General features: G+C 35.5%; 1 protein-coding gene and 1 long non-coding RNA gene across 11 annotated transcripts in view; one reads left to right on the top strand and one right to left on the bottom strand.

Annotated features, from left to right (window-relative positions):
* Positions 1-13,254, bottom strand: part of ARHGAP32 (Rho GTPase activating protein 32) — a 278,046-nt gene that overhangs the window by 158,766 nt on the left and 106,026 nt on the right. For 7 of the 10 annotated variants that reach the window (XM_082476188.1, XM_082476189.1, XM_082476190.1 and 4 more), the window contains one exon: positions 1,592-1,700. The exons of the other annotated variants lie outside the window; for them this stretch is intronic. In XM_082476188.1, the coding sequence (XP_082332314.1) occupies positions 1,592-1,696 (105 nt within the window). In that variant the 5' untranslated portion in view covers positions 1,697-1,700. The remainder of the gene's footprint in view (positions 1-1,591; positions 1,701-13,254) is intronic. 10 annotated transcript variants of the gene reach the window in all.
* The window catches only part of LOC309667636, a 101,970-nt gene that overhangs the window by 71,711 nt on the left and 17,005 nt on the right, over positions 1-13,254 (top strand). The window lies entirely within an intron of this gene.

Raw genomic sequence — 13,254 nt, 5'->3', positions numbered from 1 at the left:
CCATTGATAAATTCAATGTAGACTTATTGCAGGTTATCAAAATACATAGGAAAACTGTGAAAGATTTCTAAATAAGCAAAAGAATTTACTGAATATCCTTTCAGTGGCATGCTGGCACCTCCAGGGATTACTTGACTCAATAGGGGTGTGGGGCATGTTTGTCTTTGATGAGACTATTTCACATCTCCTCAGCGCAGAAATTTGCAATGTAATGTTATGCTAAAAGGAAAATATCAAGAGAAGAAACTAAAAGAATTCCATAAACACCTTCTAAGCAATGAATATGCTCAATTAAAATCATATGCTCATAAACTGATATATTTGGCAGTACCTGAGGGAAAAGGCATTTTCAAAAATGAAATATGTAAAATCTCATTGCAAACCTGCATTGACAAATGAACATTAGCATTCAATTTTGATAAGAATCACTAACTTTTAACTCCAATTAAGTAAAATGTTATTCTCTGCAAAACAAATTTCATTGTTCTTATTAACAGATCTGAATTACAAAAAGTTATAAAAGTTATAATAGATTAAATGACTATCTCAAACTTATGTGGAAAAACTACACTGCATAGGATTTTCCCACCTAACTCACAGCAAACAAGGATTGCTTTTCCAGTATCTCAGTGAACGTAAACTCCATTCTTCAGGCTGATCAGCCAAAGAACTTGAACTCATCCTTGACATCTCTTTATCTTACTCTCTCTGTCCCATTCATGAGTAAAAATGCTTGGCTTTACCTGTAAAACTACATCCAGAATCGAACCATTTTCCCCATCTACCGTCCTGGTTCAAGCCACCATCACCGTCCGTCTAATATAATAACCTTCTAACTGGTCTCCTTATTTCCTCTTTTTGCCTCCCTCTTTAGCCTATTCACAGCGACCAGAGACTTCCTTTAAAATTTTAAGCCAGATCATGTCACTTCTTGGCTAAAAATCCTCCAATGGTTTCCCAGCTCACTCAGCATAAAAAACCAAAGTACTTATAATGGAGTACAACAAACCACTTCTCTGACCTCATCTCCTCTACTTTTCCCAGCTCAGTTTCAGTCACATGTCCTACTTGTGTTTTTTCCAACTTGCTTTTTATTTCTATGCTACAGCCTTTAACTTGTTCTTCCATTGCCTAAAATGATCGGTTCCCAGATAAACACACTCCCTCACATCCCTCTGGTGTCTGCTCAGATCTCAACTTCTCCCAGAGGCCATCTGTCCCCATCCTATATAACTAGCAACTATTCTTTCACACTCTCGCCTCCCACTCTGTAACCCCACCACTCCGCATTAATTTTCTACTATGGCACATACCACCACATGACATATTATATATTTAATTATTTGCTTCTCCTCCTACCTCATTAAAATATAAGCTACAAAGGCAGGAAATGTGTGTGTTTTATTCACAGCTCTGCCCAGAGAGTCTAAAACAGTGCCTTGAATAGATAATTCGCTCAACAGATATTTCCTGAACAAATGAGCAAAGCAACAAACGACAAAAAAATTTTTTATGTGAGTAATGCTTCCTCAGTTCCTTTTCTTTATGTAAGTAAAATATACATACATACATATGCATAAAACTGATTTACCATTGCACTAAGTGTTTCTTCCCAATCAGGCCGCTCTCGAGGGTGAACGTTTCTGTGTAGTTCTGGAACAAAATCATCCTCTTCAGAATGTACTGAGGACTTCATCTTCCTAGAGATCAAAACATGAAAGACTGTGATAAGAGCTCCTGTTTCTAGGAAAGCTTTCCAATGACCACAATTCAAAGAACAGATAATCATACCAGATTTGAAGTTCAGTTAAAAGAGCTTTAGTGTCTAGTATTGGCTCTCCATTTCTGCTCTGCTTTCAGAGCTCTTTCCTGATGTACCAACACCTGCTTTTATTCCAGGAGATAAAACTAAGGTTTATAACTAGTTATCCTTTACTGTCTATGGTACTGATTTTATCTGTTCAACACAGTTGGAACCTTGAAAAGATTTGCAACAGCCATCAATATTTATAGAACTCTGCTAAGCATTAGTGAACATGCAAAATGAGAAAAGAGATATGGCACTTCTGGTTCCAATTTATGGAACATAGTGTATTGAACTAGCATTCTCAAGGAGAACAACTATGAATGCTGAAAAAAACATATAAAACTACTTGCCTGAAGGCACAGGAAAGCAAGCTTTACAGGTAGGATTTCTGGGGCTACATCCTTGGAGAGCAGGGGAGCCCATGAAGCAAATTCCACATTTAATCATTCTTTGGTATAAGAGATTTTCTAGACCAATGATGGGAAATAGAGCCCAAGCACACTGCTGTACCTTAACTGGGCTGAGGAGGCAGAGCCTGGAGACTGGGGTTGCCAAAGCAGAGGAGGCTCCAGAGTGAAAAATGCCTCCCAAAAGACCTATATAGAAGGAGCCTAAAAATCCACATGAAAATTCCCCTCAAATTGTTAACTGATTCCTAAGCTTACATAAGTATATAGGACAAGATGCAAAGAAATCTATCAAAAAACAGCAGATGGGCAACAAAAAGCCAAGCAGATATTTCAACAGCCCAGCCATGCTGAGGAGATGGAGATTGGCAGGCAAGCACTGCCAAGACAGAGGAGTACTGAAAAGAGAAACGCTGGGCTCTCAACTGAGACTCCAGAAAAGTCATGCCTTGGGAGTAAGGTCAAAATAGCAATAAACAAGCTCTAACAGAGCTTAAGATCAAGGCTTGACATGATCAGAACTGCCAGAAGAAAAATTAACTGTCCTCAGGGAAAATAACATCCTATAGACCCTCTGCAAATTTCTCATCCACCTTGTGTGGCATCCAATAAACATGATAAGGACTGCCCCCAAAATTAATAATAAGAAGAAGAAGAAGAAACAGGAACAAATGAATAAACATTGGGAATAAATTGTCAAAACAGAAAAAGACTCACATTTCATTCAGATTTTAGAATTATCAGAAAAGGACTTTAAAATTGCTATCATGCATTTCTGGCTTCTGTTTACAATGCAGAAAGCTGTAAAGAGCATCGCTCCCAGCCTAACAAGAGGAAAAAGCAGATAATCTATGAAATCATAACTTTTTTTTGGATCCATCAGAAAACTGAGGTCTCCAGGCAACCAACTAGCCTAAATTCTAACGTAAAACAGGAATCTCCAAGATGAGATGAATTACAAACAATTACTTGCCTAGGACAAAGCAGAGGGAGAAGAGTAATATACAACTTGATAAAAAAACTTCAGCTACATTTTTATCAAGTTGCCAAAAACATTTATGATTAATGTTCAATAAAATGAAAGAAATAGATGAAAAGATGAAGAATTCCAACAGAAAATTGTAATCTATGAAAAACAACAAAACGTTCATCCTACAACTGAAAAATACCATATCTGAAATTAAGAACTCATTGGGTCAGTTTAATAGAACAATGAACATGACTAAAGAGAGGATTAGTGAACTGGAAGACAGTTCAGTATAAAATATCCACATGGAAGCACATTAAGAAAAAAGTGACAGAAATACACGAAACAGCATAAAATACGCGAAAAAGGCCTCAAATATGTCTAAATTCACAACTCAGAGATAAGACACATGAATTTAAAAAAGAAACAAAAGCAATGTTTTAAAAATAAAGGCTGAGGGGCTTCCCTGGTGGCGCAGTGGTTGAGAATCTGCCTGCCGACGCAGGGGACAGGGGTTTGAGCCCTGGTCTGGGAAGATCCCACATGCCGCGAAGCAACTGGGCCCGAGTGACACAACTACTGAGCCTGCGCGTCTGGAGCCTGTGCTCTGCAACAAGAGAGGCCACAACAGTGAGAGGCCCACGCACCGCGATGAAGAGTGGCCCCCGCTTGCCACAACTAGACAAAGCCCTCGCGCAGAAACGAAGACCCAACATAGCGCTCAATCAATCAATAAATAAATCTTTAAAAAATAAAAATAAAAAAATAAAGACTGAAAAATTTTCAAAACTGATGACAGTCATCAAACTACAGATCAAATAAATCTTACAAATCTCAAGCAGGATTAAAAAAAACAAACACTTATATTACACTCAAACTGCTAAAAAAAAAAAAAATTACTAAGAGAAATTCTTAAAAGCAGCCAGAAAATAAAAGACAAATTGACTTCAAAGGAGCAATGATAACAATGTGAGGACATTTCAATGGAAATGAGAAGATAATAGGGTAAATCTTCAGCACAGTAAAAGGGAAAATATTGCCAACATAAAACCCTCTGCCTCACAAAACTATCCACTAATAAATCAGGTAAAATAACTTATTTTCAAACAAAAGCTAAAAGAATTTATTATCAGAAGACTTTCAATAAAAGAAATAGTAGAGTTCTTCTGACCAAAAGAAACTGATCCAGATCTACAGAAATGCATGATGAGCACAAAAAGTGGGGAAACATAAGTAAATATTGATGTAAAAATGGATGTAAACACAATAATAATGTTCTACAAGGTTTATAATAGACATAAAAATGCACAAAGGATAGGAGGGGTACATGCAGCCAAACAATTTAGGAATCCTCTATTGGTTGGGAAGTGAAATAAGTCCTATTTTAGAGAAGAATGCAACATTCCAAAGATATATGTTACAATCCCTATGGTAACCACTAAAAGAATAATAAATGTACAACTAAAAAGCTAATAGAGGAGAAAATTTTGAAAAATAAAACATACTTGGTTAATCCCAAAGAAAGCAGTAAAGGAAGAATAAAAGCACAAAGAATAAACAAGGCAAATAAATAAATATCAAGATGGTAAACTTCAGTCCAAGGATATTATTAATAATTTTTAACATGACTGGACTAGTTAGCAAGCATGTGTAGAAACTGTAACCCTCATTCATTACTGGTAGGAATTTAAATGGTACAGTCACTATAGAAAACAATTTGGCAGTTTCTCAAGATGTTAAACATAGAAAAACTGTATGAGCCATCAATTCCACTCCTACGTATTTAACCAAGAGAAATAAAAGCATATGTCCACCAAGAACTTTTACATGAATATGCATACCAATATTATTCATAATAGCCAAAAAGTAGAAACAAGCATCAACTGAAAAATGAACCAAAATATTTACCAAATCCATACAATAAAATAATATTTGGCCATTAAAAAAAGAATGAAGTGCTAATCCATGTTACCACATGGATGAAAAGTAAAAGCATTATGCTTAATGAAAGAAGTCAGACACAAAAGACCACATATTGTGTGATTCCATATATACAAAATGTCTAGAATAATCAAATTCACAGAGACAGGAAGTATACTGGTGATTACCAGGGGCTTGAGGGAGGACCAAATGGAGAGTTGTTACCAATGAATAAGAGATTTCTTTCTGAAATGTTCAAGAATTAGGTAGTGGTGGTATTTGTGCAAGTTTGAAAATATACTAACAACCACATAATCGTATACTTTAAAAGAGTGAATTTTATGGCATGTAAATTATATCTCAATAAAAAAGTAAACGGACTAAAAATTCTAATTAAAAATAGGTAAAGGGGGACATTTCATGATGATAAAAGTGTCAGATCAACAGAGTAAAATAATAATAAAATCCATATGCAACAAATAACACAGCTTCAAAATACATAAGGCAAAATCTGAAAGAACTAAAAGGAAAATAGCTATATCCACCTTAGAGCTGTAGATTTTAAGAAACGTTTCTCAGTAACTGATAGAATAAGTTAGCGAAAAGAAAAAAATGTAAGTATATAGGAGATTTGAACAACCCAATTTTCCAACCTGAACTAGAACATTAAACCCAACAACTACATAATATACGTTCTTTACAACTGTATGTGAAATATTTACAAAAAGACCACATGCTAGACCATGAAGTGGTAGCAACAAATACAAAAAATTTAAATCATGAATGAACTGTTTTGTGACCACCATAGAATTACACTAAAAATCAATTACTGAAAGGGACTTCCCTGGTGGCACAGTGGTTAAGAATCTGCCTGCCAATGCAGGGGACATGGGTTCGAGCCCTGGTCCCGGAAGATCCCACATGCCGTGGAGCAACTAAACCCGTGCACCACAACTACTGAGCCTGCCCTCTACAGCCCGTGAGCCACAACTACTGAAGCCTGCACGCCTATAGCCCATGCTCCAAAACAAGAGAAGCCACCATAATGAGAAGCCTGCGCACCACAACAAAGAGTAGCCCCTGCTCTCCGCAACTAGAGAAAGCTCGCGTGCAGCAACAAAGACCCAACGCAACCAAAAATAAATAAATAAATATTTTTAAAAATCAATTACTGAAAGATAACTAAAAATTCTCCCAAATGTTTGGAAATTAAGAAACAAAATTCTGAATAACTCATGAGTCAAATACACAAAATCACAATAGAAATTAGAAAATATTTTGATCTGAAAAACAAAAATAAACACATTAAAGTGTGTAGAATACAACTGAAACAGAGCAAAATTCACATCTCTAAATGTATATTATCTGAAATAAGACAAGTTGAAAAATAAATGATTTATGCTTCCATCATAAAAATCTAGAAAAAGAACAGAAAATTAATTCAAAAAAGAAAGAAAAAAAATATAATAAAGAAATCAATGAAATAGAAAGCAGGTGTATAATAGAAGAAATCAAAGTCAGAAGTTGATTCTTTGGGAGATTAATAAAATGGACAACGCCTAGGAAGAAACATTGAGAAAAAAACAAGGAACACAAATATAAAGAATGAAAATGGAGATATAACTAGAAGCCTGCCGACATTAAAAAAGATTCTGAGAGGGACTTCCCTGGTGATCCAGTGGCTAAGACACTGCGCTCCCAATGCAGGGGGCCCGAGTTCAATCCCTGGTCAGGGAACTAGTTCCAACATGCTGCAAGTAAGAGTTTGCATGGGAAACTAAAGATCCCACACGCCGCAAAGATGATTCTGCACGTGGTAACGAAGATCCTGCGTGCCGCAACTAAGACCCACCGCAGCCAAATAAATAAATAAATACTTCAAAAAAACAAAAAAGACTCTGAAGATACTACCAACAACTTTATTCCAATATATTGAGAATTTAGTTTAAATGAACGAATTCCCTGAAGAACACAACTTATCAAAACTGAAACAAGAAACAAAAGATTTAAATAGTCTTATAGCTATTAAAGAAACTGAATCTGTAAGAAAACTGCAGGCCCAAATGGATTCATTGGTGAATTCTTTCAAACATTTAAGGAATAAATAATAACAACCTTACATACATTCTTCCAGAGTATAAAAGTAAAAGGAAGACCTACCAACCTGTTCCATGAGGCCAGGACAGCCTTCATAACAAGCTGATAAAGACACTACTAGAAAAAACAATTATGGTTCAATATCATGAACATAGTTGCAGAACTCCTAAACAAAATATTAGCAAAAAGGATAGTGAACAAGTGAGTTTCAGTCCAAAATACAAATTAATTTAATATTCTAAAATCAATCCCTATAAACTGACCACATCATTAAAATAAAGGAATAAAAACATATATAATTTCAACAGGTAAAATTTAATACTTATTCATGATTTTTTAACTACACGTATGTTTTGATGAGGATTATTAAAACACACACAAACACACACACCTAGCATCACACTTAATGGTAAAACTGATGCTTTCCCGCAGACAAGCATGGTCAACATGGTCATGAACAAGACAAGAATGTCTTCTATTCAACATTGTCCTTGAGATCTTAATCAGGTGTTTTTTTTTTAATTTATTTATTTATTTTTGGCTGCGTTAGGTCTTTGTTGCTGCGCGCAGGCTTTCTATAGTTGTGGCAAGCAGGGGCTACTCTTTGTTGCGGTGTGCAGGCTTCTCATTGCGGTGACTTCTCTTGTTGCAGAGCACGAGATCTAGGCGTGTGGGCTTCAGTAGTTGTGGCTCATGGGCTCTAGAGCGCAGGCTCAGTAGTTGTGGCACACGGGCTTAGTTGCTCCGCGAAATTTAGGATCTTCCCGGACCAGGGCTCAAACCCATGTCCCCTGCATTGGCAGGCGGATTCTTAATGACTGTGCCACCAGGGAAGTCCCTCTTAATCAGTTTTATTTAAAAAGGTAAGGAAAATAAATAAGAGGTATAAAAATTAGAACAGAAAAAATAAAATTCTCATTATTTGAAAATGATACAGTATGTAAACAATCTAACAGACTCTAAAAACAATCCGAATAAATAAGATAATTTAGCAAGATCACAGAATATAAGGTCAAATGCAAAAATAGAATGTATTTATATATACCAGTAGTATCATACAATTATTTATTAAGACCAAAAAAATCCCACCAAAAATACAATAGATAAATAATTTGTACTATCTTCCATATAATACTACACAGAAGCGAAAAAAAAATTACTGCTGCAACTTGCAACAAGTGGATGAATCTCATAAATGTTGACAAACAGAAGCCAGATATGAGTACATGCTGTTCCCAGTATATATGTGTATCAAACCATTACTTTGTAGCCTTAAACTTACACAATGTTATAAGTCAATTATATCTCAATAAAGCTGGAGGGAAGAAGAGTACATACCGTAGTTTATTTACATGAAGTAAGAGGAAAGGCAAAACTAATCTATTGTGACAGAAGTCAGAATGGTTACCTTTGGGAGAGGTAATGAATAGGAGGGGCAAGGGTCTTGTAGGGTGCTGAGAATAATTTATATTTGACTGTGTTGTGAGTATATGAATGTATACATTTCTATACGTTCTTCAAGCTCCATTCTTCTGATCTGTGGACTTTATTTATATGCAAGTTATACCTTAAAAAAGTATAAAATAAAAATTTATTGGCAAATGTCACACATTATCATAAAAGGTATAAAAATTATGTTTATATACATTTTGTGTCATATAACAATGAATCAAATCCACAAAAACTTAGTATCTTTTTAATTGACTATTTTCTTCTATGCTTTTAAAATTATAGACAGATTTTACCCTTAAAGTGATTAATTATAGTTGCATATCTAACAGAAAAGACAAAGTGTTAAGATTACTAACCGTAAAACCTGAAGAATCTAATGCTATATTTACAAGAGTTTTGTGTAAAACATCTCCAGACTTGAACCTGGATATTTTCAATCAAAAGGAAAAAGCAGAGAGACAACACTTTCTTCAAATTGTAGGAACTAGCCTTACCATCTTGCTGCTTCCCTAATTAAAAAATTATTTGAATCTCTGACACACACTCACTTTATATTTTATGAGCTTCTTGTTCATAACATGAAAAATCATACTTGACGGAGTTGAAGTTCCACAGAGAAGCCCAAGTGACACATCGCCTAAGGGACTGCTTGCTCCCAGGGATATCTTCCCTTGATCCACGGAGTGAATTCCGAGCAGCGACAGAACTTTTTTCCTTGTATCCCCCAATCTTTGCTTTTTGTTCATTTCTGGTTCTTTGCCCAGCTGGGTATGGTTCTGTGACACTGGTGGCCAGTGAGTTACTCCCCATTGGTATAGGGAATGACTGGGAAGTCTTCTTATGGTCTGACCACGTGGTGATATTTGACAGAGAAAGGCACCTATTCTCTGTCAGAGAAATGGGTTTTAGTCTATTTATGTCTGTCTGTTTGTGAAAGAATATATTTAAATTTTACTGAAGAGAACATCATCTCGTTGAGATATACCTAAACTGGTGAGTTTGGTGTTCTCTGTTTAAGTTGTAAAACTGAAGCTACAAGGTGGCTGTGTGTGTCTCTAAATGATAAGAGTTATTACCTGTCATCATAGGGAGTAATATATTTTCCTACCTTCAGAGGATATTAATAAATTAGATTATAAAGCACCTTAAAATACTGGAGCTCTGTTCTGGTTCGTTTATACAGACTATTAAGCACTTACAAATATCTAATATTCTTAGAATTCCCAGAAAATAAAGAAACTGAACTTCTAACAATAACAGGGTTAGCTATGTTGGTGGTGAAAACAGAATGGAGGTTTACTGAAGGCAGAGGAATCGAGTTTTGGTTATTTCCAACTGAAAATGCCTGATATACTATAATTCTTAGCAGGTATAACTTTATCATGCAAAAATCAAGAGTATCAAAAGGTATACAGTGAAAAATCTTCCTCCCTTCCCTGCCTCCAGTCTGCCCAATTCCTACCCATTAAATTCCCCACTTTATATACTCTTCCAGACTTTATGAATATATATATTTACGTATATAATTTTTTCATATATATTAAAGAATATATCCACAAAAAGCAAAGTAAAAAAGCAATGTGTAAATATGCTACTCTTTGCGTAAAAAATTAGAACAGTTTTATTCCTCCATCTCCACCCCACTTTTTACATAAAAAGTATGTTTACACACTGTTGTGCAGTTCTCTAATATTTCCTGCAGAACTTTCCATATCAGTATATAAAGAGCTTCTTCACTGTTTTTACAACTGTGTAATAGTCCACTGTGTAGATATTCCATAATTTATTGAACCAATCCCCTACTAATGAATTCTTCAATTATTTCCAATCTTTTGCTATTACTAACTATGCTACAAGTTTGTAAGATGTCATTTTTATATATGTTCACGTATACCTGAAAGACAAATACAATACAGTGTAAAAAATTCTTTTTATACAGTAGCCCATTTTTCTGTCGGGTTCTTGGTCTTTTTCTTATATCTTTTTAGTTCTTTATATACTAAAGAGATTAGTTCTTCATTTGTATTATGAATTCCAAGTATTTTTTAAAGGCTGTCATTTGTCCTTGCTTATTGTTTTCTATAATGCAGATGTTTTATATTATATGTAGTTGAATTTCACAACCCTTTCCTTTAGGACTTTTGCATTTTTTTAACATCTTTATTGGAGTATAATTGCTTTACACTCTTCTGTTAGTTGCTGCTGAGTAACAAAGTGAATCAGCTATACATATTCATATATCCCCATATCTCCTCCCTCTTGCGGCTCCCTCACAACCTCCCTATTCCACCCCTCTAGGTGGACAAAAAGCACCGAGCTGATCTCCCTGGGCTATGCGGCTGCTTCCCACTAGCCATCTATTTTACATTTGGCAGTGTATATATATATGTCCATGCCACTCTCTCACTTCATCCCAACTTACCCTTCCCCCTCCCTGTGCCCTCAAATCCATTCTCTACGTCTGCGTCTTTATTCCTGTCCTATCACTAGGTTCTTCAGAACCTTTTTTTTTTCTTTAGATTCCATATATATATGTTAGCATACGGTATTTCTTTTTCTCTTTCTGACTTACTCCACTCTGTATGACAGACTCTAGGTCCATACCCTTCACTATACTCAATCTCATTTCTTTTTATGGCTGAGTAATATTCCATTGTATATATGTGCCACATCTTCTTTATCCATTCATCTGTCGATGGACACTTCGGTTGCTTCCATGTCCTGGCTATTGTAAATAGTGCTGCAATGAACACTGTGGTACATGACTCTTTTTGAATTATGGTTTTCTTAGGGTATATGCCCAGTAGTGGGATTGCTGGGTCGTATGGTAGTTCTATTTTTAGTTTCTTAAGCAACCTCCATACTGTTCTCCATAGCGGCTGTATCAATTTACATTCCCACCAACAATGCAAGAGGGTTCTCTTTTTTCCACACCCTCTCCAGCATTTATTGTTTGTAGATTTTTGGATAATGGCCATTCTGACCGGTGTGAGGTGATACCTCAGTGTAGTTTTGATTTGCATTTCTCTAATGATTAGTGATATTGAGCATCCTTTCATGTGTTTGTTGGCAATCCGTATATCTTCTTTGGAGAAATGTCTATTTAGGTCTTCTGCCCATTTTTGGATTGGGTTGTTTTTTTGATGTTGAGCTGCATGAGATGCTTGTATATTTTGGAGATTAATCCTTTGACCATTAATTCCTTTGCAAGTATTTTATCCCATCCTGAGGGTTGTCTTTTCGTCTTGTTTATGGTTTCCTTTGCTGTACAAAGGCTTTTAAGTTCCATTAGGTCCCATTTGTTTATACTTCCATTTCTCTAGAAGGTGGGTCAAAAAGGATCTTGCTGTGATTTATGTCATAGAGTATTCTGCCTATGTTTTCCTCTAAGAGTTTTATAGTGTCTGGCCTTACATTTAGGTCTTTAATCCATTTTGAGTTTATTTTTATGTATGGCATTAGGAAGTGTTCTAATTTCATTCTTTTACATGTAGCTGTCCAGTTTTCCCAGCACCACTTATTGAAGAGGCTGTCTTTTCTCTATTGTACATTCTTGCCTCCTTTATCAAAGATAAGGTGACCATATGTGCATGGGTTTATCTCTGGGCTTCCTATCATCTTCCATTGATCTATATTTCTGTTTTTGTGCCAGTACCACACTGTCTTGATTACTGTAGCTCTGTAGTATAACCTGAAGTCAGGGAGCCTGATTCCTCCAGCTCCATTTTGCTTTCTCAAGATTGCTTTGGCTATTCAGGGTCTTTTGTGATTCCATACAAATTGTGAAATTTTTTGTTTAATTCTGTGAAAAATGCCATTGGTAGTTTGATAGGGATTGCACTGAATCTGTAGATTGCTTTGGGTAGTATAGTCATCTTCACAACGTTGATTATTCCAATCCAAGAACATGGTATATCTATCTCTCCATCTCTCTGTATCATTTTTAATTTCTTTCATCAGTGTCTTATAGTTTTCTGCATACAAGTCTTTTACCTCCTTAGGCAGGTTTATGCCTAGATATTTTATTCTTTTCATTGCAATGGTAAATGCGAGTGTTTCCTTAATTTCTTTCAGACATTTCAACATTAGAGTATAGGAATGCAAGAGATTTCTGTGCATTAATTTTGTATCCTGCTACTTTACCAAATTCATTGATTAGCTCTAGTAGTTTTCTGGTAGCATCTTTAGGATTCTCTATGTATAGTATCATGTCATCCACAAACAGTGACACTTTTACTTCTTATTTTCCAATTTGGATTCCTTTTATTTCTTTTTGTCTCTGATTGTTGGGGCTAAAACTTCCAAAACTATGTTGAACAATAGCAGTGAGAGTGGAAAACCTTGTTTTGTTCCTGATCTTAGTGGAAATGGTTTGTTTTTCACCATTGAGAATGACGCTGGTTGTGAGTTTGCCATAATGGCCTTTATTATGTTGAGGTAAGTTCCCTCTATGCCTACTTTCTGAGGGTTTTTATCATAAATGGGTGTTGAATTTTCTCAAAAGCTTTTTCTGCATCTATTGAGATTATAATATGGTTTTTATCCTTCAATTTGTTAATATGGTGTATCACATTGATTGATTTGTGTTTAATGTGCTGCTGGAT

This window comes from Balaenoptera physalus, assembly GCF_965194825.1.
Source record: "Balaenoptera physalus genome assembly, chromosome: 10".
Taxonomy (NCBI): Eukaryota; Metazoa; Chordata; class Mammalia; order Artiodactyla; family Balaenopteridae; genus Balaenoptera; species Balaenoptera physalus.
This window is presented reverse-complemented; position numbering and strand designations above follow the sequence as displayed.